Source organism: Eubalaena glacialis, chromosome 8 (assembly GCF_028564815.1).
Source record: "Eubalaena glacialis isolate mEubGla1 chromosome 8, mEubGla1.1.hap2.+ XY, whole genome shotgun sequence".
NCBI lineage: Eukaryota > Metazoa > Chordata > Mammalia > Artiodactyla > Balaenidae > Eubalaena > Eubalaena glacialis.
This window is the reverse complement of record NC_083723.1, coordinates 82,368,345-82,393,026: the sequence shown is the minus strand read 5'-3', so window position 1 is coordinate 82,393,026 and position 24,682 is coordinate 82,368,345. Positions and strand designations below refer to the sequence as shown.

General features: G+C 56.4%; 1 protein-coding gene across 1 annotated transcript; it reads right to left on the bottom strand.

The window, feature by feature from the left end:
• Window positions 1-5,873: 5,873 nt before the first annotated feature.
• AQP1 (aquaporin 1 (Colton blood group)) lies at window positions 5,874-19,233 on the bottom strand. The gene is made up of 4 exons (XM_061198648.1): window positions 18,678-19,233; window positions 8,986-9,150; window positions 8,610-8,690; window positions 5,874-7,934 (listed from the first exon to the last, which is right to left on the bottom strand). The coding sequence occupies exons 1-4, from the start codon at window positions 19,065-19,067 to the stop codon at window positions 7,755-7,757; spliced, it is 816 nt and encodes a 271-aa protein (XP_061054631.1). The 5' UTR covers window positions 19,068-19,233; the 3' UTR covers window positions 5,874-7,754.
• Window positions 19,234-24,682: the final 5,449 nt, after the last annotated feature.

Sequence of the window (24,682 nt, the reverse complement as noted above, 5' to 3'; positions counted from 1 at the left end):
ATTTAAGTTGCATTATGAAAAATATAAGCTAAGTTAAAAAATAAATAAAGCTCATGTTAAGTAATGTGTCAAGGATATATTAGTCACTTTTCAGAATGTTCAAGAGTGCTATCAATGGTGGGCTCCCATCCTTGAGAACATTTTCATCTTTTATTAATTCTTTGGGTTTACTTCTTTTGGATTGGACTCATTGGTTGAATTCACTGAGTCTCTCTCTCTCTCTCTCTCTCTCTCTCTCTCTCTTTTCCTCCCACCCTCTCTTTCATTTTTCTCCCCAAAGACAATATTTTTCTCCCTCCAAACTGTAGTTCCATTGGCTTCCGTAGTAGCTTGTTGAAAGTGTATGCTAGGTCCCCCTTCATGAGCACAGCCAGACCAGCCTTCCCAGGCTCATATTCTCCATGGAGGGTAGGCTGGCTTCAGACAAACTGAGCATAGCACCTAGTGGGGACATCTCTTAAGAAACATACCCTGGGCAGAGGACATTTCTTCAGCCTTTGACTATGTGGTAGGGATTGGTCCTGGGTGAGGCTGCAAGAGCTGGCAGAGCACTGGGTCTGTGTACCTACACAAAGCTGTGCCGTGGCTCTCTCATGAGTGAGAATCACTGGTAGGTTCTTAGGACAGATCAGAGGAAGACTCCAAATATAGTATTGCAGGAATAAGTTCTCCCCCAACACACACATACACATACAAACAGAGTTTCTAATTTGGACCTTACTGGATAGACACGTCATATATATATATATATATATATATATAGAGAGAGAGAGAGAGAGAGAGAGAGAGAGAGAGAGAGAATGCATTCTTTCCCACCTAGAGGTGATATGCAAAATATATGTCTTGTGTGGCAAGGGCACCAATCCACCAGAACTATCCCACAACTGTTGAGGTGGACAGGGTCCTGGAGGTCCCCTGCTGATGACATGTTAACCCTTTAAGTGCTGCATTGTGGAGAGGTCCAGGGGAGGCTAGAGACTAGAGAAGGACCAGGGTAGCCCGAGACCAGACAGCTATGGGCGAGGGGTGGGGGGAGGTACTTGAAGAGCTCAGAATAAATGGAGGTATTTTAATATTAACATATACACAGTACTATATATGAAATACATAACCAACAAGGGCCTACTGTAGAGCACAGAGAACTATACTCAGTATTTTGTAATAACCTGTAAGGGAAAAGAATCTGAAAAAGAATATATATATGCATATATACTGAATATATAAACTGAATCACTGTGCTGTGCACCTGAAGCTAACACAACATTGTACATCAACTACACTTCAGTAAAAAAAATAAAAATTAGAAAAAGTCAATGGGGAAGAAATTCAAAGGAAATAAATATTTCTATATTCATTAAACTTAAGTTCATTTTTAATGTATTTAGTAACATGTTTGACTTATACTCAACTTGGTGCCATTTACTATTTAATTTAAATATAATTTGTTACTTAAAATATTTTAAAAACAAAACAAACAAACAAACAAAGAATTGGTGAGGCCGTACTACCCCACACGGCCAAAATCAGTTCTGCCCTTGCGCCATTCCCCATCAATACACTGGAAAGAACAGAAAAATAAGTACAACCCTATATACTGAGAATATGATTTATTAGAATGAAGTAGAGTCATCTAAGCAGGACAAGCTTGTTAAAATTTCTGGGCTCCCTTCACCAGTGGCCTCTCTGCCCACCAGGTCCCGAGGTATTGGTAAGAACTGTCTCTTGAGGGCCGGGGATGATGGCCCTGCTGGCGAGGACCTCACCTGCCTTCCCTACCTCCAGAATTTCCCCTTGAGGGGCACCAAGGACAGTAAACATCATCACCTGTGTGTCCCCAGCCCCCAAAAACGGCCCCTCCCTGGCCCCCAGCTCACAGCAAATTCCACTCATCATCCTCATTGTATTCTAAACCTAAAGAAAACAAGGCATCGTGCCCAGCAGCTCATCCATAAAACATTAATCACTATCTCCTTCCTTGAGAGGCTCCTGACCAGTGAAGGTGTGACCTCCAGGAGTGATGGAAAAATCCTAATCAGTCAGCACGTGGCCAGGCCGCGCCGAGGGTGGGGGCCCCTGGCACCAGTCCCTCCAGTGCTTTTCCAGACCAGCTCCTGGCTTTGGTTCCAAGGACACTGAGGACCAGCCTGGGAACCCCCGAAGGAAGTGAGCCCGCCTTGCTTCTACCAAATCCCCAAAAGGCACCAGGTCCTTGAGGCCAAGTGACAAATGGCTGCCCTAAGCCACCCACACCCTTTCATTTGGGTCCTCTTGGAGCCTACATGAGCTTTTGAGATGGACAAGGATGCTGGGGTCAGGGCCAGATTTACGGGCCGCTAGCCCCATTGAGGCCTCATGGCATCTATGTCTGACCAGTTGACTCACCCCAGTCCCGGATAGCTTCAAAGATCAATTCTCCCATAGAACTCTCGAGGGCCTGGAAAGAGGAATCCCCTTGATTCTGCAGGAAAAGGATATATCAAAAGGGAAATATGGGTCTATAAGGATCTTACATTCCTGGATGTTTAGAAACCCAGGACTGATTGACTGGAGGCAGGAGGTCATATACAATCATATACTCATATCAACTGTTAATAATAGTTTTTCTTATATTACAATATTTATACTGATTATTTTCTTGTATTGTGACATTTGCTTGACGGGGCTTCCCTGGTGGCGCAGCGGTTAAGAATCTGCCTGCCAATGCAGGGGACACGGGTTCGATCCCTGGTCCAGGAAGATCCCACATGCCGCAGAGCAACTAAGCCCATGCGTCACAACTACTGAGCCTGCGCTCTAGAGCCCGCGAGCCACAACTACTGAGCCCGCGCACCTAGAGCCCATGGTCCACAACAAGAAAAGCCACTGCAATGAGAAGCCCATGCACCACAACAAAGAGTAGCCCCCACTCACCGCAACTAGAGAAAGCCAGCGCGCAGCAACGAAGACCCAATGAATCCAAAAATAAATAAATAAAATTAATTAATTAATTAATTATTAAAGGCCCATAAATCTGGCCTTGTCCATCTCTTAATTTTAATTAATTAATTAATTATTTTTAAAAAGCGTTTAATAGAGAGATAAGTATTCTAGGATTCAGTAACTGCTGAATTACATCCTGCTTCCTTCTGGGCCAAGCACAGAGAGCACAGACTTCCAGGCCAGCTGAGACACCTCCGTGTGCAGGTCTCCATTGGACCATGGGGGAATCCAGTGAAGGAAGTGGCCTGGTAGCTGGTCAGCATGGACCCAGATGGAGGAGGGTGATAGATGCCCCCCCATCAAAGCACCTCATGTGTGTAGTTGCTTGAATGCTTGGCAGCTGGGGAACCAAGGTTGAGTCATGGAATCTTCCAGGAAATATACTCTCTCCATTAAATTTTGATGAACAAAACAGACAAGCGTTCTGTTTGCTCCAGAAGCTCTACTTCAGTTCCAGTTATTCTCCTAAAACCTCTCCTCTGTGCTGGGCTGGACAGAACATGAGCAGAGCAGAGCTGGAGATGACCCTTGGAAGATAGGATACCTGAAGCCCTGAACCCATGGTCTGGAAGGTGAGAGGGAGTCTGGGACAGCCTGGCCCTACGGATTTTGCCCTCAGGCCTGAATGGTGCATTATTAGCCCTCAGGGTATAGCATTGTCCTACCCCTTCTCATATACTCTGGTGGGAGAAGACAACCTCTGGATGAGCAAGTTTATCAGACATATTCCTCCCAAATAGAGAGAGGGACAGTCAGGCCTGGAGGGCACTGGGTGAGGCCAGTGCCAGGGAGCAGTCTTGGGCCAGGTGGTGCCAATGTGTCTCAAGCAGAAACAATGGCCAGTTGGCCCCAGAATGAATGGCACTTCTCCTGGTGCTAGAGTTCCCTTCAACCAGGTATTCTCTTCCCTTCCTTTTTCCTCTCAACACCCTCCAGGCAGAGGAAGCCTAGCTGGCCCAGAGCTAAACTCAGTGGGAGTCTTGACAAAATGGGCCTGCACCACATCGTGGAAAGAGCCCAGTCTTTGAAACCAGACAGAGAAAGTTCAAAATCCCAGTTTTGCCACCAGCACATTGTGTGGCTTTGGGCAAATCATTTCATCTTCAGGGGCCTCAGTGTCCTCTACAATAGAGGTTGTCATCTCTACCTTCCAAGGATGTTATAAAGATTAGAAAGTTTGTATGTGAAGTCCCAGGGAAGTTCCTCGACCTCTTCTTCAGGCTGTGTATCTTGGCACTAGGATTCTAGAAGTTAAAACGGAACAATCACTAAGAAAGGCTCTGCCCTAGAATGGCCAAGGGATACCAAAGGAAGAGCAAGGGTTGAGGTGGGGGTGGCCAGGGCCCCTTATGGGTTCTGAGAGGGCTTCACGCCAAGGAGGATGGGACAAGGTAAGGAGACAAGCCAAGAAGGGCTGTGAGAGAGAGCCTCGGCACACCTGCACAGGTGGGCTGCCGCAGGCTAGACTGGACCCTGTTTCCACAGCTTGGCCAGCACCCTTCCATTCATAGCAGCCTGTCCTCAGCCTGGGAGGTGCAGAGGCAGTTTGCATGGACTGAGGGCCCAGGTGCCACTCGCAGTGGCCCAGTTCACGCTGGAATAAGAAAGCCTGCTCCGACAGCACTGAGCCTCCACAGGCCAAGCCGCCCTTGTATCACCATCAGCAAACCCCCCACCAGAGGAAGGCAGGAACTGTGCATCTCTTAGGAGCAGAGTTGTGATGCCAGGACCTTCCCAGTCACCCCTGACCTGCTCAGCCCACACTCATGGCAACACCTGTCCTTGTGGCCCAGTGAGATATCCAGGTTGATGGTTCTCGGAACCTCCCAGGCTCTGGGCCTCCTGTTATTGGGCACTAGGTTTCCCAGTATAGTTGTCCCTGTTTTGAGAAACTAGCCCAAAGTGTGTGTGCATGTCAGGGGGAGTGTCAGGGGCCTGGGTCCAAATGTCAGCTTGGCAAAGATTTGTCCTATTACTGGGGCATGTGCCTGAGTATCCACTCCCCTCCATCAAGTGAGGATGCCCATGCCTGCTGAGCCTCCAACACTGGGCGTGGCCATGGGTGGGAAGGGGTTTTGTAAGCTGAACAGGCCTAGATGGAACCTTTCAGCCCACACTGGCCTTGGGCTACATGGGGGACTGGTGGCAAGGCAGGGACAGACAGAGGGGTCCTTTCCAGGCTTCCTGTCACCCTGGGGGCAGAGGTCAGCCCACTCTGACCTTTCTTCCCTTCTGCCCTGGGGAGACCCCTTAGGAGTCTGACAAAAGCCACAGATCCTCCACGGGAAAATGCACAACCTCACTGAATGTGGCTCATGATTTCAGAGAGGAGGAGCCCTTAGCCCCCCAAGGCCTCAAGGGACTAAGTGGCTTTTCCCCTCTTAGCTACTGCAGGTCATCCTTCCCCAGCCAGCTAAGCCTCCCCTGCGCCTGGCACTAACCTCACTCTGGCGGGCAAGTCTCTCTCCATACCCACCCCTGGGGCTGAGTTCCCCGGGCAAGCCTGTGGGCCCCAGTGCCCAGCCCAGGTGTAGGTGGGTCACAAATGTGAGGAGGGTCAGAGGGAGGGTCACCTGGGAAGTCCCTGGTGCTCCCTGGGCTCTGTTCTTAGGGGTCAGGGGGGAGCCACGGGCTGTCACACTTCATTCCTGCTTTCCCCCATCCATTTCATAGGTCAGAATCAAAAATTAGGGGCAAGACCCTGTGTCTCTCAGATGGAGTGCTGGGTGGGGCTGTGTCCACTCCCTGAGACCAGGGATCCTGGAGGCAGGAGGGCAGGCAGTGGTTCCCCCTCAGACTGGGTCCCTAGGAGTGGGCCCAAGCTCTCCGACCCAGAGATCCCTTGTGGGAACATGGTGGCAAAAGAAGGAAAACTTCATTCCAGAGAGCTTGGATGACTTATATTACTGTTTATTTTCTTAACATATAATGAAATTCCAAATCCAAAGAGATATATATGCAGAGCAGACAGATGCAGGGTTCTGGTGTGCAGCCTCCAGAACAGGACAGGATGGGTCTGTGCCCCTCTCCCCTCCAGCACAACCCTCACCCCTCCTGGCCCCTGGCCATTGCCCAGGCAGAAATGCAGAAGCTGGGACTGAGAGGGACCAGTCTCACAGTCCAGGGAGTAGCCAGAGACATGGTCCTGGCTGCTAGGCCTGGCCAAATCATTATCTAGCTGTGGGTCCTTGGGCCTCAGTTTATCTATTAAATGGGCTAGAGGTTTTTGCTAGGAAATGGAGAAGGGAGTGTGTGGATATCATGATGGGTCATGACCATTAAGGGCCTCCTGGTCATCCTGCTGCTTCTAGATACCTGTGTATTATGTCTCTCAGTTTTTGTCACCATCATGGCCACAGGCACATAGGGAGACCTTCTCTGACCCTGGTGGAATTGAATAGACTGTGTAGATAGCTGCCCCCAAACAGACTGTGCTCTGAATTGTCCTTGGGCTGCAGCCATAGCTACTTCCTCAGGTCAAGACCAACTCTCCCCTCCAGATAAAAGAGGAGGGAAGACTATGACCTGGGCAGCCTGTACAGGTCACCCAGCTGCCCCCAAATGCCTCCAAACAGGAGCTCAGGAATAAGGGGGGAATCTGCTCTTCCTCCTCCCTCGGGATCAGCTGGGGGCTTAGAAGCACCCCCAAGTGTCCAACAAGGGCATCTGCCTCCGAGGGCTGATCTGAATCACGGTCATGTGTCCTCAGGCTTGATAACCTTCAGATGACCAAGTGCCCTTTAATAAACGCACCTGCATAATGGTGACCTGTGTCTGCACTGGCAGGAGAAAGTGAAGAACCAAATAATGATGGGGGTGATGCAGTGATAGGTGGAAAAGATCAACTACAACTCAGTGAAGGAATATGGGCGTTCCTCCCTCGCCCTCTAAATGACCTTCATTCTACAAGAGCAGCCTCTGTCCAGTGGAACCACTATCAGACCTGCTCCCCCCAGGAACAGGAACTTCCAATGGCTGGATGGTCTGCTGCTCTTTGCTTTGAAACATGTATGCCTATGTACACATGTTCACATAGGTGTGTAGGTACAACTATATACTTGGCAAGTGGAAGAAGCAGCACTGGTCCAGACTACATCTTCCAGAACCTGCAGTGTGTCTACACTTATAGAATCCTAGAGAGGGGCCTCAGGCCCATATAGCTTTCCCTGTCCCTGCAACTTTACAGACGGGATCACTGGGGCCCCAAGATTGAGACCTTCCCAAGGTCATGCAGCACATTTGGGGGGCCCTGGAAGTGAGCCAGGTCGCAAGGACGAGGCTTGTCTGCCACCTGCCCCTACCACTGCACCTGCTGGGATCTTTTCCCCATCAGAGCATCCTTGGGGGCAAGTGCACTTTACAGGAAAGAGGGCCATGCCCAAAGGCACAAAGCAATCACAGTGGAGCCCCAGGCACCTGCAGCAGGTGAGTTGGTGAGCAACTTTGGGATGAGGGGGGACTATCTGGCACACCTCCCATCACACTCTGAGGGGACAACTTAGCAAGGTGGGTCCCTCTCTTTCACCTCCTCTGTGACTTCAAGGGAGTGGGTAATTGGAAAATCTTCGTCCCCAGGAAGTCCTGAGGCCAGGAAACAGAGAAAGAGAAAGAAGGTGATAGAAACAGCCCCAAATCAGGCTTGACTATGCAGGTCCTGCGGATCTTTGGGGAGTGACTGAGCCAGCTTGTCAGAGTGTCTACAATACGGATTTCATCCCTCCCCTCCCTCCACCCGCCCCTGCCTCCCCCCACATGGACGCCTGGGCCAGGCCCCCTTATTTGGGCTTCATCTCCACCCTGGAATTGATGTCGTCGGCATCCAAGTCGTACTCCTCCACCTGACCGCTGGTCCACACCTTCACGCGGTCTGTGAGGTCGCTGCTCCGCGGGGCCAGGATGAAGTCGTAGATGAGCACGGCCAGGGCTCCTCCGATGAACGGCCCCACCCAGAAAATCTAGGAACAGAGCAGACGTGCTCAGAGGGCGTCTGATGGGACCTGCTTACCCTGAGACCCCTGCTGCACCACGCCACCGCCTGGCTTCCCTCCCACCCGTGCCTGAACCCCAGCATCCCCATTCTTGTGCCCCCCATGACTGGCCCAAGGCAGGACTCTGGTAGTGGGCGTCTCCCTGCCTCGGCGCCTGGCGTGGTCAGACCAGCCCCTTCTTGAGGGTGGCCATTGCCTCACCCTCCCCAGCTTTGAAAAGGCCCCAGAGACAGTCTGGTTTGATCAGAAGCAGCCTGGAAAAGAAACAGCAACAGTGGGAACAGCTAAATCCCTCGGGCACTGACTCCGTGTCGTGCTCAGCTTACAGGTGCCGAGACCTTTGAACTGGGCGGGAAGCAGGCACTCCCACACCCGCACCTCCCAGCTCAGGAAACACAGGCACCAAGAGGCACTGGGTCGACATGGGGCAGGTCTGAGCTGGGACGGGAGGCTGGCCTACGCCACCCGAGGCGTGAGCCCACCGGCCCTTTCATCTCAGGTCTCAGCTGCCCTATTTCCTCCGCCCTGGCCATCTCCCAGAGCCTCTGTGATGGGAGATAATGTCACAGGATGGGGGCGGGTCTTCCATAAGGCACCAAAACCTCCCACCCACCTCCAAGGGGCAGCCCTGCGACCCCTTACCCAGTGGTCCTGGAAGTTGCGCGTGATCACCGCAGAGCCGAAGGACCGGGCGGGGTTAATACTGCAGCCTGTGTAGTCGATCTGTGAGGGGGAAGGGGCAGGGGCAACAGGGAAGGACACACAGAAACAGAGACAGAGGGAGAGGGAGAGAGAAGGTGACACGGAGAGAGAGGACCAGAGAGGAAACAGACAGGTGACAGTCAGACCCAGAAAGATGGTCAGGAGGTCCCTGTGCTTTCCTCTCCCAGGTAGGCGGTCCCCCCACCCCCTGGCATGAGCCCTGTCGGGGTCCCACCCACTGTCCTGACAGGACACCACAACAGCCTGGCTCCGCCCTCCCCACCTCCACCACCACCGGGGAAGGTCCCCCACTCACGGCCAGCAGGTGGCCCAGGGCCACAGAGAGGCCGATGGCGAGTGGGGCCGAGCCCCCGAGGTCCCGGCGCCTCCGGTCCGTGGTGGCCAGCACGCACAGCACCAGCTGCAGGGTGCCGATGATCTCGATGCCCAGGCCCTGGCCCGAGTTCACACCAGGGGCCAGCTGTAAGGGAGAGGGGCAGTAAGAACTGCGTCCCAGGGCCCCCAGGCCCAGGCACCCAGGGCCAGACCCTCAGTGCCTTCAGAGCCCATCGCATCAGCCCCTGGCAAGGCCACACTCAAGCACATACAGCCATTAGTGGACCTTGTCCCCTCCCACACCTGTTGAGGAAGCGCCAGCTTGGCCTAAACACTGTGGCACTCTCTCTGGAGGCCGGAGAGGCCTGGGGTTGCTGGTGGGCGGGGCTTCTGCATCCAGCTACATCCAGGCCGGGGTACCCTGGGGGTACCAAGGCCATAGGCGACAGGTGAGCCCTAGACATGGGAGGAGATGGTTAGGGACATTCAGGGACAATTAAAGAAGAGAAGAAAATGGGTGGCAGGGCCCAGCTGGAGACATTGCTTCTTACTCCAAAAGGCTTGAACATTCCCCCCCATCCTCTGCTGCATCTAAAATTCCCAAAGATGGGGAGGGCCTTCCTCAGTTAGCTGGCCACAGCTCCCTGTGTCCTTCTCGCCCTTGAGCCTACGTCCCTTGCATCCCCACCCTCTGTCTCCTTCCCCACCTCTGTCTGTCTCTCCCCTGGTCCAGTGTCTCTCTCCCATTTCCTCTGAGCCCTGCCCTCCCTTTCTGCCCCCTCCTTGTCCCTCCTGGCCCAGAGCCCCTCCCTCTCTCTGGCCACACGGGCCGCACCACCACCACCGTCTGGCTCCCACTTGCTCCTGGGCCACTTTTAGAAACATGACTCATGGAAAAAGAAGGGAATGGGAGCTGCCGTGAGGTCACCGGAGCCCTCCCTCTGCAGCTGCACCAGGGAGACCCCTCCCTAGGGAGCCCCTGCACCTTCCCGCACGTGAGGGTCCCAGGGACCAGATATGCCCACACAGGGGAGCTGGGCCACGTCAGCACAGGCCCCCTCACAAAGATGCCTGGATGTGGCCAGGAGGCTGCCTTCTCCCAGGCTGGTGTGTCCAAATAAGACTGAACTTGAAGTCTCATCCGGAGGGTAGGGGAGTGGGGCTGTCTCCAAGGCCACAGGGCATTTTGCAGAGTCCTAGGTGGAGGGCACTCCACCACCATCCAAAGGTTTTCTCAGCCCCACCCTGAGGCCATCCTACAAGAACAATTCTCTTCCCGCCTTTGTCTGCAGCCCTGGGTCACAGGGAAAGTGACTCACATCCCCTCCCCTGTGTTGCAGCCCCAGCTCTGGGCCTTTCCTGGCCGACCCCAGGGCTGCAGCCCCTCAGCTCAGCCAGCCCTCTGGGCAATACCCAGTTTTCTTCACACCCCAACGTGGGGCTGTGGAGGCAGAAACCCTGAGTTCAGGTCCTTGCTCTCCTATTTGCTGGCACCATGACTATGGTCTCCGCCCTCTCTGGTCCTCAGTTTCCCCATCTGTAAAATAGAGCTAAATTTCCCTTCCCATTCTCCAGAGAGGCCAGAGGTTATAAGGCTGTGGGGACAGTCTTGGGGCATTTGGGAAGGGCTGCAGAGGCAGGAGGGATCAGGATCGTTGTTGTGGCTTTGTTCGGGCTCTTTCTCATCTCATCCCCAGGAATGGGGTGGGGGGGCAGGCAGAAGGGGAGAGGCTCTGCTGCCCAGGAGTGTGGAGATGGGAGTGAGGCCCCCCTGGAGCCGGGACAGGCTCCATGGAGGCGAGGCTGGTGAGGACGGGCAGCTTGTACCAATGCCCATCACACTCACACCTGCTGTTACCCTCCGCGTCTGAGCGCTCAGGAAGTCCAGGGCTCCTCCTCACACTCTCTCCTTTGCTCTCCAGGGTCCGCATAATTGCTAGCTGGCAGGAGTCCTGAAACCAGCCCCTCCACACTGATTAATGGAGCCATTGCTCTAAGTGGCTCCTGCTTCATACTCCCCATCCCCACCACACTCTCCTCACAGATGTGGTCTGGGCAAGCTCATCTCCCCCCCCCCCCCCCACCCATTCTTAACCAGGTCTGAGCATCCCAGCCCCTGCTCTGCCCAAGGACACCACTTTTCATGCAAAGTGAGCAGAGCAGGGGGCCTGGTGCCATGACCTGTCCACAGGAAGTGACACCTGCCCTGGGAACCCTAGGATGTACCCTTTCCTAGCTGCCCAGAGCCCTTAGAACCTGACAGCCCAGAACCACATGGGTTAGTAACCTTCCTCTCCCCAAACCCGTTACCACTACTACCAGCAGCAGGAAGATTCCCCTGATTGTTTCCATGTCTATGACCTTCTCTCTTTCAACTGCCAAAGCACTGTGTTACTTACATCTGAAAAAAAAAATTGATAACTCAAAATCGGAAGGGATAGTTAAAGGTCTGTTGAAACTTGATGTCCAGAAAAGAGCAAGTAAAAATTCAGACCCTATGTTCCTGTTTACAACCTATTAAATTTGACACAATTGCTTAAATAGGGCTAATCCCAGTTGAAAAAAAAAAATGTTTGCACATCCCTAGGTAGTTTTGCCCAGCCCAGGTCTTATATTTCACTGATGAAGGCCCAAAAAAAAAAAAAAAAGTAGCAATCAATTTTCTGAACACAAGTATAAAAAACAGAAAAATCCACACATTTAGTTAAAGCATCAGAAAGATGCAGGCTCTCCATTTTTGTATCAAACCCATTGAAGCCCACTCTCAAGGCCCAATTCAGACTCCACTAGCACCAAGAAGTTTTCTTGGGTCCCTGGCTAGAATTAACTTCTGCTGCCACTCTGCCGAGCCCTCACTGAATGGCCTGCATATCTTGCAGAGAAGTAACCTTTCTGCCTCCTGTGTGGGTGCCTCAGACCCCCTGGCCTGGGAGCTCGGTGGGGACAGAATGGGGACACCTTCTCATCTCCCCGCCCAGACCTCAAAGGGGATGCTCGCTGTGTGGTGACAGAAGTAGCAGACGATGCTAATTTTCTAGCACTTCCACCCTCTCTAGAGGCAGCCAGGGAAGCCCTCTGGAGCTTGGCAGGGCTGGTTCATTTGCTTTCTAACTAGGAGACCACAGGCCAGTCATTGGTCTCTGTGGACCTTGCAGGGCAGCCTGCTCAAGGCTCTGTGAGATGACAGACAAGGAGGCCAAGGCCCAGGAAGGAGAGAGCAAAGTCAGAATCCTTGCTCTGGGGGTCTGTGCCACCTACACTCACAGGCCAAGGTGCTGGCTACCCACAGGTTGGTCTAAGGGTCCTGATGATTCCCAGCTTGGCCTGAGGAGCTGGCAGAAGATGCTCTGTAGCTGCCAGGGTGTCCCAGGCACCAGGGTGGCACAAAGCTGACCTCTCCAGGAATGGGCCTGGAACCCTCCCCACTGCCCATGGGCAGGATGACCAAAGTAGCTTCTAAGGGCCAGGGCCCCAGCTTGGCCTGGGCACCATGGCGTCCCACCCTTGGGGAACAGCAGGTCCCAGAGCCAGGCCCGGCTGTGGCTCTGGGCATCCACTCTCAAAGAACAGGGGAGGGAGGACATTGAGGCCTGCCCCACACACCCACTGCCTCTAGCACTCAGCACTCCCAGTGAGGGGGGCCTCGGTGAGCCCCCCAACGTCACCCCTCCATGACTGTTCCGGCATGCATGTGCCTCTGAGGATCCACGGCTTTGTGTGCCTCTGTGTGTCTTTGTAGATTGGTATCTGTGGGTGACCACATGTGTCCAGGTGTGACTCTTTCCTTTTCTTTTTCATTAGACATTAAGAGGTTTATTAGACAATAAGTAAACAAAAAGTCTATCCAAGAGTTACAAAAGTTCTCAACCTGTACGCACTAAACAATACAACCTAAAAATATATGACACAAAGATTGACAGAATTACAAGAAGAAAATGATCAGTCCACTACCAGAGTGAAAGGGTTTAACAACCCTCTCTTAGAAACTGATGGAATGAAGAGTCAAAAAATATAAATAGCATGAACAGGGAAGATTTGAACCACACAATTAACAAGTTTGATTTAAGGAAAATGCATAAGCCCTGCACCTCCATATTTGAGAAGATACCCTCTTTTTCAGCCCACGTGGGACATTCAGACAAACTAATCATGTATCGGCCAGATGCATCTCAACTGTCTCTGAAAATCCTTATCACGCAGGGTGCCATCTCTTACGGAGGTGGGCTTCGCGGAGGCTGGGGCAGGGCTCTCTGTGTGGCCCTAGATGTTCATCTTGTGCGTCTGATGCATTTCTGAGTGTGTCACCCTGTCCCTGTGTGTTGCACTCCCACACACAAGTGCCACTACTGGTTGGGGACGGAGGAGAAGGGAAGGAAGCCCCCTTGAGTAAGAGAGAGAGGCAGGTCTCAAAGAGCTCTTTATTTGCTCCCAGAAGCCATTTCATCTTCCTGACAAGAAACAATACACAAAGCAACGGCTTCCTCCTTCCCTTCCTCACTTCAGGGCAGCCCTGCCCTCCTGCCCGGGAAAGGAAGAGGTTCCATTGAGGACCACCCTCCCCGTACCCTCCTAGGGTCCCAGGGCCTGAGCAGAACCACCCAGGCTTGAGGGTGTGCTTCATGCCCATGTGTGTGTGCCCGTGTGCCATGTACCATTGCGTGTGTGAGTGCACGTGTGTGTACTGGTGCAGCGTAAATGTGTGCAATTTGGAGCAGCAGAGATAATCAAGGGCTGGAGGCAGGAGGCCGGGGGGTCCTGCCTGCCATCATCTGCTGTGCAACCTAGGCACGTCTCCATGCCTCTGTGGGCCACGGTTTCCTTACCAGTAAAATAGAGGCCTCAGCCCAGATTCTAGCCCCAGACCTTGTCCAGGATTCCTCCCCGCCTGACGTGGGACCCCGGCCCCCAAGACCTGCGGTCACCCTCCGGGCCAGGATCCTGAGTGCAGGATTCCCACAAGGCCATCTGAACCGCTGGTCTCCATATGGCATGGAGCCTGTTATAGGACCTCCCACCCACCTGTAACCGCCCGATGCCCTCCACAGACACACGCCCCAGAGCAGCCGGCTGCCTGACAGACCCTACTTGCACAGTCCTGATGACAGGGAGCTTATTGACTTGGAGGCTGCCCTTCCCCAATTTTTTTTAAAAAAGCATCTTTCTTTACACTGAGCAGACACCTGACTCTGGTTGTCCTGATGGTGGGATTTCAGGCACTGAAAGGAAGTGCTCATAGGAATGGGCATTTCCCAGCCTTTTCTACCCTCTTTTGAGTTGAGGTTTTCCAGCCTCAGGGTGCGCTTGCCCGTTGGGCTGTAGCTCCTTGCTTGTGTAAAGACAGCCCCTCACTTACCCCCTGGGCACCACCGTGGGTAAGGAGCCCCTCTGGACCCCAGAGAGAGGCTCTGGCTGAGGGGACCCTGGGCCAGGACAACGTTTCCTTGCCCTTACCTGCAGGTATGTGGGCTCAGCCCACGCCCATTCAGGAGACCCCAGACCCATCGGTGCTTCCAGAGGGCAAGGACCATGGCCCCCCAGGGGGGCTCTGCCAGCAAGAACCAAGGGCTCCCTGTGCCCCCAGGAAAGCTTGCCCAAACCAGTCTTCAAGGCGAGGCAGGGGGCATGTTTGACCTGCCTGGGGAAAGCCCTGGTGGGTAAGGCTAAAGGCACCCCTGCTGGGCGGGGCCCCAGAGAAATCGCGGACCACTACTTGGGCCTGAGATCAGGTTGGGGGGAGACAGCGTGGGATTGGCCTGCAGTGAGCTAAAGGCTCCAGGTGTGAGGGGAGGCTGTGACCTGGGGACGGGGGAGTCAAGGCAGGTCCCCTTAGACCGAGGGAACCCGGCGGGCCATGTCCCCTCTCAGAGCGTAGCTCCTTCACATGAGGATTCCCACAACGAGCCCTGGCTAGGGCTAGGCGTCAGGGTGGGCAACATGGGGCAGGCAGGGCTGCTCCGAGGGCTCTCATGGGGGAAAGAGCCTAAGAATTCTCCGTGGTAAGGGAAGTCTCCACCGCAAAGCTCCTGCCTCGCTCTGTGCCCTCCCCCTCATCTGGTTCTGGCTGGAAACAGTAATTATATGTCCCATCAGTGGCATCACCACCCAGCCCCCAGCCCCCTCCCTGGGCAGGGCCATCGGAAAACTGGCTTCCCTTTCCCCCAGCCCACCCTGAGCTCTGGGGGAGGCCGAGGGCCCTCAACTCTGGAAGAACCGGTGGCATGGGGAAGGGGGGGTTAGGGAGAGGGGAGTGCTCTCATTCTGTGGCTGGGGAAACTGAGGCCCAGGAAACTGGGGAAGTGGGAAGTTTGGGGCTAAAGGCAGGCCCTGGATGCACCACGTAGAAACTGTCCCTAGGCAGTCAGGCCCAGAATCAATGGGGCTGAGACAAGACCCCCAAATAAGGGAAGTGTGCGCTCTGCCTGAGCCCCCGAAGGGGCTGAAATCAGAGGCTCTGAATGGCCTGGCATCCAGTCCCCTCTTGGACGCAGGTAGACACTGGCCTGAACCCTGAGCCCTCACCTCTCTCCAGAGCTCCAGCCTCCCACCATGACCCCCCATCAGCCACACCCCACAACTCTCAGGACATGACCTCCTCTACTTAGAAGCCCCTTCCCCCCACCCCGGAGTCTTCACATTCAGGCTCTCATGGCACCTCCTCCCTGAAGCCCTCCTGGCCCTCACCACAGCTCAAAGTCAGAAGTTCCCAGGTGCCCTGATACCTCTTATCGCACCGGCCTCCTGCCCCCTATCACGGACAGATGTGCACCAGGCTTATCTTGCACAGGACCATGGGCTTCCCAGGGCAGGGATTGGGCTGACTCAGCCCTGCATTCAGTCTGCAGCAGTGACAGTCACGTTTATAGGGCGAGCAAGCCAGAGAGGGGAAGAGGGAAAAGAGCAGGCGAATGGTCCAGATGCCAAGGTTCAGGAGCATCTTCGACTTCCCAGAGCCCAGCCATACCTTGCGATCTCCCCTCTCCACAGATGGGAGCTGGGGCCACACAGACAAGGTTGCTTGCATGAAATCACACAGGGTATTAGTAGCTGAGCTAGGGCAGGGCAGACCTGGCACCGACCCCTGCCTCTGAGCCTCTCACTCTAGGAACAAAATCAGGGTTTGGCTCTGAGAACTAGCCAGGATGCGCCAGGCTGGATAGAGGTCCATGGTCCCTCTGGGGCATATCCTGAGCCTTGACTCAGTGAGGAGAAAGTTGTCCCCAACATGTCCCCGGGGGATACCCCCTGACTCATTCCAACCACTTCCTGCCACTTCTTTCCCTATTTTCCTTGGAAATCTCCATGCCAACGATGGGTTTGGGCTGGGGTGGGGCTCGGGACTCAAGGGGCTGTGGGAGCCTCCCCCAGAGCCTGGAGGAAAGAGTGTGTCACCTGTGTAGGCTGGTCTCTGCCCCTCTTGAGGTATTGAGGCCACCTCCCAGGTCTCTTCAGATCCCAGGTTCAGTGTTCTGGACCCCTTTCCTGTTCTTCAGCCCAGGACTTGTGCTTCTGGACCCCAAACTTCCATGGTGTGGCCAGGGCAGTCCCTGGGCCCCTACCACAGCCCTCAGTGCCCTTATGTTCAGCATGGCCCCTCTTGGGCTCCTGTTAGGCAGACCTTCCTGGGAAGAGTGATAAACTCAAGTCCACTAAGTAAGCTTGTTAGTAGTATGGGTGTGGCCAAGAGATATCAAGAGACCTAGGTCCCCTCTTGGAGGCTCAGCGTTCTCAACTCCAAGAAAATTCAACAAGTTAGCAGTAGCCAGGCCTTGAACCCAACTTGCCTGCTTCCCCACCTAGGGCTGGGCCCCTTTTTCTCCCCCTTATGCAACCCATCCAGCTCAGGTATTGGGGTGACTTTGGAAAATGGAGCCTTGCGAGGGAAAGGGACACTAAAGCAGGGTGTGGCCAGATCAAGATGGCACAGAGGTAGGTGCTTGCCCTCCTCGAGGCTGCCTGGGATGCCCATGTGAGAGAGCAAAGTCAGCCAGCAGACGCCTGTCCTGCCTGTCCCTTGAGAGGGAAGGTCAAGAGGGGGCCAGAAGGCCCAGGGAGACTCAACTCCTCCCCTAGGAGGACCCATTCCCAATCCCCATCGTGCCCAGCTGAGCCCCAAGGTGATCCTGACCCTACCCAGCGCGCACTCCCCAAAGTCACCCGGCTCTGCACCCACTGGAGAGACAGGCCTGGAGGGCCTTACATCCACCGTGACCACATCTTCCCCAACTAAAGTCTAAACTCCAGGCCGCAGGGCTAACCTTCAGTCCTAGGCTGGGTGAGGTGTCACTGTGACAGAAGAAGTGCTAATCCCTCCTTGGCAGGGTCACGCCAGCTGCCTCTGCACAGACCTCACCAAGCCTCCCCCCGCTGCAGCACCGGGATCTGAACTTTGGCTGGGAAGCAAGAGGGCAGTTGCTTCTCTAATCATCCACGGCTCTCTCTGCAGAGCCCCTGGCCGGCTCCCTTACTCTCCCGCACCGGCCTGCCTGGCCCAGGCCCCGCCAGTCTCGACCTGACTTGCTTCCTCCTCTCTGCTCCTTTGCCTCTCTCCCTCCCTGTGGAAACACCCCCTCAGGTGCTCTGAGACCTCCTCCAAGCCTTATTCAGCCTCTCAGGCCAAATTTCCCCCTGCTGTGGCCCAAGCTAGGTCTGAGTTTGCACTTGGCTGAGGGTCTGGAAAAGCCCAGGTCCGCGACAGCAGGCAGCTGCCGCCAACGGCCAATTAGCCGTGCTAAGCGGCCCGGGAGGAATTCTTTTCCGCAGCTCCTACCCAGTCCCCCACATCTGCTTCTCATGAGTGCCCCCAGGCCAGGCCCCATTCAAGCCGAGAGCAGTGGGCGCACGCAGGGACGCTCACACAGCAGCACTAACGTGCTCACAGACACACTTCCAGAAGTAGTGGAGCCAGCTGCCACAGACTTGGAGACCCATGCCGGCACCCACGTGCACACACCGTTCACAGACACAGACACACGCGCCACACCTCTCTGTGTCTGGTGACAGAGAGTGGACCCAGATAGGAGGCAAGATGTCCCCCACTCCGGCCACCCCCCCCCCTTGCTGTAATCCAGGAAAGCCGCCTGCAGGCTGTCCAGAAAGTGTTTTCACCCCCCATCTTTGTCTCATTCCCGGGGCCAGAAGAGCAAGAGGAGCTTTTTCGTTGAAGGCAGTTTGTTTGGGGGACCTGTGTGGCTGCCTGGAAGCTTGAGTGACCCCCCTCCAGGGGAGTCCTGCTCACACAGGACTGTGTGACCAGCTGCACAACATGCCGGGCAGGTGGTGCAGGGAGGCTGGGGACAGCGGGCAGAGTGTCCCCAGGGTCCAGGCTGCACAGGGAGAGAGCTGCTGCACAGGCAGGGCTGGGGAGTGGCGGTACAAGAAACCACAGCCCAGGGGCGAGGAACTGCTGGCCCAACTGTTAGCTTATTCCCCACACCAGAGGCCCGCAGGGGACATGGGCAAGACCATTATGCTGGGTCTCAGCTCCCCACGGTGCCTGGCAGGAAACAGGCTCTGGACGGCAGGCGTAGCTGACTTCCAGTCCCAACTCTGCATGACCTCCAGCAACCTCTTGTCCTCTCTGTTCCTCAGTGTCCCCATCTGCACAATGGGCGGAAGATGAGACCAGCGCCGCCTCAGCACTGAGCCCCCAGAGCCTGGGGCCACCCCACTCACCGCGTTTAGGCCAAGCGAGTTGTTGGGCAGGGAGGAGGTAATGCCCGAGAGGATGGCAGTGGCGACGATGGCCCCCACGCACTGGGCCATGATGTACATGACAGCCCGGAGGACACTCATCTGGCAGCTGAGCAGGAGCCCCAGCGTGACAGCCGGGTTGAGGTGGGCTCCACTGATGTGGCCCACGCTCTGGGCCAGCGTGGCAATGCTCAGCCCAAAGGCCAGTGACACCTTCACATTATCCTGGACGGCACCTGTCGTCTGGTTGCTCTTTATCGGGTACTGGAATCCCAGGGCAGAACCGATGCTGATGAAGATGAAGAGGGTCATGGCCAGGAACTCGGCCACCACTGCCCTCCAAAAGAGCTTCTTCTTGAACTCGCTGGCCATGCTGGCAGGGGGCTTGGCTGGAGACCGCTGCCTGGTGCTCGCCTCCCTCCGAGAGCTGAGCCACAGCCCGGGCTGGGCCTATTTATAGGACCCTGGGGGGAGGAGAAGGGGGGAGCACAAAGGGAGGAAGGCCTCTCCTTGCTCGTGGCCCGCCCCACACCGCATGGGCCTCCTCTCAGAGATGGATGCAGACACAGCTCTGCTGTCAGCCTGCCAACTTCTTTTCCCTTCCTCCTCTCTCCCCTCCCTCCCTCTTTTCCTCCGCCCTCAGCCCTGCCCAGCCCGAGGAGGCAGGCAGGAGGCAGCCACTGCTCTAATAGGCTTTGAGAAATTCCTCCAAGTTGGCCCCGCTCAGAGGGCCAGAGAAATCCAGGTGTCCCCGCCCTGTGTGCAAAGCTCAGGGGGTGCCCGAGGACAAAACCAGGCGCTCCAGATGGATGGGGCGGGGTGAGCGGCTGGGTTCAGCAGGTAGACGTTGCCCTCCTGGAGGCGGGCACCATGACACTGCTGGCCTGGCATCCCCATCCCGCCTCAGAGTGACATTAGTCTGGAGTCCACAGGTCCAGGGGTCCCCAGGGGCAGTCTGGGCCTCCCACACCTGGCCCAGACCTGGCCACTGGATGTCACTGTAGGAATGGCCCAGAGCCCCCAGCCCCACCAGCCAGGCCTCAGGTGATGGGGACACGGAGGCATCAGAGGGTGCAGAGAGCTTGTCTGTGGACCACCCTCCACTCTGTGGTCAAGAGCAGGCCTGAGGTCAGTAAGAATTTGAGAGGCCCCCATGCTGGGAGCCCTCCAGCTTCTGAAGCAATTTGAGCAAATGATTTCGGGGCAGGTGTGGGAAGATGAGGGCAGGTGAGGACTTTCCTCTCAAAGACTGTCAAGCTGGCAGAACACGGGGGAGACAGAAGGAATGGCAGCCTAACCTGGAGACTGGAAAGCCTGGGAGGGAGAGAGTTGGGGGAGAAAAGGAGGGAGCACGAAAGGGAGAGGCAGAGAGACACGGACAGAAAAGGAAGAAGAAAAGGAGACAGAGAGAGAGACAGGAAGAGAGACAGAGAGAGAAGGAAGGACAGAGAGAAGTAGAATCAGCAAAAGTAGAAGTGAAAGGGATAGATCCCCAGACAGAGACAGGCAGACGGGTCAGGGCTGAGGAAGAGAGACAGAGAGAGAGCGCAGAGGGTGAAGAGACAAACTGGAAGGAGGGGACACAGAACTGGACCCAGAGGCAAGAATCCAAAAGAGAAAGATGAGTGAGCAGAGGGGAGGTGGGGGGCAGGGGATCAGACAACACCCTGAGCAGGGGGAGGGGAAGGGGCTGCTCTGCAGACCCCACCCTGCAATCCCACCTGTGCCCCGTGCATCCCCATGCCAGAGGCCCAGCGGCAGCCAATGAACTCAGCAAGAAACTGGACTCCTGGGCCAGGAGCCCGGTCAGGGGCCCCAGGCCACCAGCCTGCTGCACATTATTCTGTGAGAAGAGGAGCCAGGTGGGGTCCTGGGCGAGGTTGGGCCCAGGAGGGAGGGGCCTCCCCGGCCCTCTCCTCCCTCCCCTGCCTGCCTTACCATAGCCCTGCACCAGAATGCTGGCTTCTCCCCATTTTACAGGTGGGAAGATGAGGCCCAGTGAGAGGAAGGACTTCTCTGAGTTCTGTGTGTGTCCAGGGACCATCTGCAGAAGATGACGCTAGACCCCACTGACCTCCGTCCTGCCTGGGTGCAGCGCACCAGGGCTGCCCTCACCCTGGCGATGACCCCCCCCCGAGATCAGCCCGGTGTTTGCCGGGAGCAGGAGGCCCACCGGGTTAGTGGTGGGGGAGATGTGTGCACCTGAGTGTCTGTAAGTACACGACAGGGTGGATGTGAGGCAGGGAGCAAGCATGGTGGCTAGAGGGCCCTGCCTGCCCAGAGAGCCCGGTGCCCAGAGGTAATGGGTGCCTTATTTAACCGTCCAAGGGAGGGAGCCGGCCCCCACTAGGACACTTCCTGGAGCCTCTTCCGCATCCTTCACTCTGGACAGGCCTGGCTCAGCTCTCGGTGCCCCAGGAGGCTCCTCACGCCCTGACCCTGGCCCCATGGCCTGGTGGCCACCATGCCCCGTGATGAAGGGTTCTCTGGTCAGTTCCGAGCCTCCGACCAGAGCTTACGCCACGTGGCTGGGATTCCCTCACTCTGAGGCTTTGGCGGATGGCCTTGCTTCCCCTCAGACCGGGCTCTGAGGGCAAGGCTGGGGCGCACCTCGGAGCAGGGTCTTCCGGAGCAGGGTCTTCCGGAGCAGGACCATTCCCTTCAGGCCACGGGCTTCCTGTCCACCGAGGAGCATACACCCTCTGCTTGGTGCAGGGACTAGTTCTGACGGTGGGAGGTGCTGGGACCCAGCCAGGAGGGCCTGAGGAAGGCAGCAGGGGGAGAGCTGGCCCCGGAGGGGCCACTAGACTCAGGCCGGTGTTGGGATACAGCACCCCAGAGACAAGAATCGGAGCCTGCGTGGGCCTGTGTATGCTCCAGGCTCTGTGAGAATGTCCACGGGCCAGGTCAGGACCCAGGCAGCAGAGGACACATCACGTGCTACTGTGCATGAGAGTGAGAGTCACCTGGGAAGTACTAATTCATCCAACAAATAATTACTTAGCCCGTGTCACGGCCAAACACTGTTCTGGGCACTGGGGAGGCAGCTACGAACGAGGCGGCCCAGCTCCTTGAGCTCCTGAAGTGCTCCTTCTAGCACATGAGCCTGCAGGCTCCGTGGGAGTGGCTGGGGTCACGCGTGTGTGAGCGTGTACTTGTTGGATGGCCATGTCTGTCTGGAGTGGGGCAGGAGTCGGGGGACACAGGGGTTTTGACAAAGCACTTTTGCCCAGGCAAATCAGGCACCCACTAATCTCAGGATGATACGAGGGTCCTCAGGGCAACACCCCCCGAAACCCCTGCATTTCCTGCCCCTTCTCCCAGGTCAGCATGGCATCTGCCTTAAATGCCACCATTATAGCTACATTCCTTTGGATGAAGGCACTGCCGTCACCAGGAGGCGCCATCAGAACGCAGGCATCTCCAGAATAATGCCCACCTCATTCACCCGCCATCTCCCATAATGGAAAAGGGCCTCTGTGGCCATTTCAATGGGGAAAGGGGAGCCCCAGACCCAAAAAGGCCCCAAACCCCTCCACCTCCTCCCTGGTCTGCCACAAATCTGGGCCAACCAGGGAAAGAAGGAAGGAAACAGCCTTTGTCTGAGGGTCCATCCTCACCACAGCCCTGGGAGGCTCGGAGGGTAAGCGCTTTGCCAAGGAACGGCAGAGCTGGGGAACTCAGGAACCCCAGTCTGGTTCTCTGCCCGCCTATCAGGAAGGGCCCTGATGGACCCGGGTACCAGATGGAAACCCCAGCTCTGCTGGGCCAGGAACAAAGACAAGGGCAGGCGAAGCTGGCCCCGGAGGCACTAGGATGAGTGAGGGGTGGGAGTGAGAGGACCATCTTCACCGTTCCCGTGTAATCGGTGTGGGAGGGGGCGAGGGGGTTGGTGGGGAAGGGAGCATCGGAACAGCTAGGAGAGGCCAGAGCCGCCCCTGTGGTCCCGCCAGCCGGGGAGCTCAGGCCCTGTGGAGGGCACCACACCCACCCAGCTCCCCCTCCGGTGCGACCTGACTCAGCAGGCTCCGCGGCCCTCCCACGGGCAGCGGCATGGGCCCAGCCTCCAGAGCCCACAGGCTTGAGCCAGGCTAAAGAAGGGGGGCTGCCCCCCTCCCCAGCTCCTGAGGCGGGGCTGGAGGCCACTGGGCCTGGGCACTGTCTGGCCCTGCCAGAGCAACGGTCTGCCAGAACGGTCTGCCAGAACGCTTTGCCAGACAGTCTGCCAGAACGCTTTGCCAGACGTGCCATATTCCTGCCGTGTCTACAAGACCCGCATTCCAGTCAGAGCCGGCTGTTCCAGGGCCACTTGGTTCCGGTCCCCACCCGGATCCAGCGGGAGAGGCCCAGCTTTATCCAGAGGTGGATGCACAGAGCCTCACATGCTGGCCAAGGATATGGCCCTCGGGCTGTGCGGGGAGAGGATGCCCATGGGTGTGGCCGCAGCTGTCACCCTCTTGGCCAGAAGCTTCTGTGCAGCACGGGGCAGAGGGACCGAGGGGACGGACCCTCCCTTCTGGGCTGCCAGGGATTTCCCACCCACAGTCTGAGTTGTGGGGAACAATGACTTCATTCCCCCCAGGAGGCCCACCGGGAAGATGGAGCTGGAGGTAGGAGGAGACGCCGACAGCTGACTGGCCATGACCACCAGCAGCTTGGATGAATTTCCCCAAATCCCTCCTTCAGACTTCTCTGAATCATGGCCGAGAGCACTGGTGGAGGGTGGGAATACGGGCCAAAGTCCCTGCGGGTCTTGGAGAGGGTGGCGAAGAACCAATGAACACCCCCTCCTGGAGAAACCCTCTGGTCCTCCCAGCTCTGCCCCTCAACAGGGCACTGGCTACCATCCCACCCTGACCTTGATCTAGGCTGCCCGGATGGGGCCTGTCTGCCCCCGCTGCCCAGGAGGCCTGCGCCAGAAGCGAGGATTTAGCACCAGGGTGAAGTCACTTTTCCTGGGAGGTGTGGCCATTCCCCACCGAGGGGGAGCAGAGGCGGGACCCAGGCCCAGAGCACAGAGACCAAAACAGAGACTCCAACTCCTTGGCCGTGTCCTCAAGGCTCTCCACTCACCACCCTGGGGCACACTTGTCACCACCCCTTCCCAGCCCCAGACAAGGGCCCGGGCTCCCGTGCCACCAGGCTCACTGCCCCCAGATGTTTGCACGCACACTCTTCCTTCTCCTTCCCCGCTGCACCAGCCTCCTCTGACCCCTCCTCCACGGCAGCACCCACAGCTACAGCAGTGAGCTCACCCCAGCCTGGGCTGTCCCCTCCTGACCCCAGGGGGTGAGGCTGGGCCCGAGGGCCTGGGTCTTCTCCTTCCCCATCCACCGTGCCCCCAGCAGAGCTGAGTGCGGGGCTGGGCGCAGGCGGGATGATCTTGGAACCATCTGCTGTCTGACTGTCCGACTGCCCCTGGAGACAAGGTACCCACCTCTTAAATCATGTGAATTCCTCCCTGTCTGACAGCTAACTCCTGGCCATTTAGGCGTCACACGATCCCCCTTAAATCAAAACCGGATTTAGCGGGCCACCAGTGATTCACCAGAGGCGGAACAATTTAGCAATTTTCTAAACTACTGCCTCCCATTCATTTCTCCTCACACTGCCCTCCCCCACCACCCCCCGCCTGCCCTGAGCAATAATACCAAGGCTTGGTGGGGCGGCCGGCAGGGTGGGACAGTGTCAACCCTATTTCTGACAAGCGGGATTTTCTATCTTGATGTTTTAGCAACTCCCAGCAATAGCCTCCACTTGATGCCACAGAGGAGGAGCCTGAGAGGCAGGTGGGGAAGCTGCCCCCGGCCTGGCTGGGAGAGTCAGGCTGGGCTCCTAGGCCTGAATGAGGGCACCTTGAGGACACAGGGCTGCCCCTGCCCCACCCCCAACTCTGCTGGGACTGGAGGAGGCCCTCTAAGAAGGAGTGAGGTCACGTTTTCCCCAGCCCTGCCCTGCGGGAGAGGAGGGAGGCATCTCTAATTTCC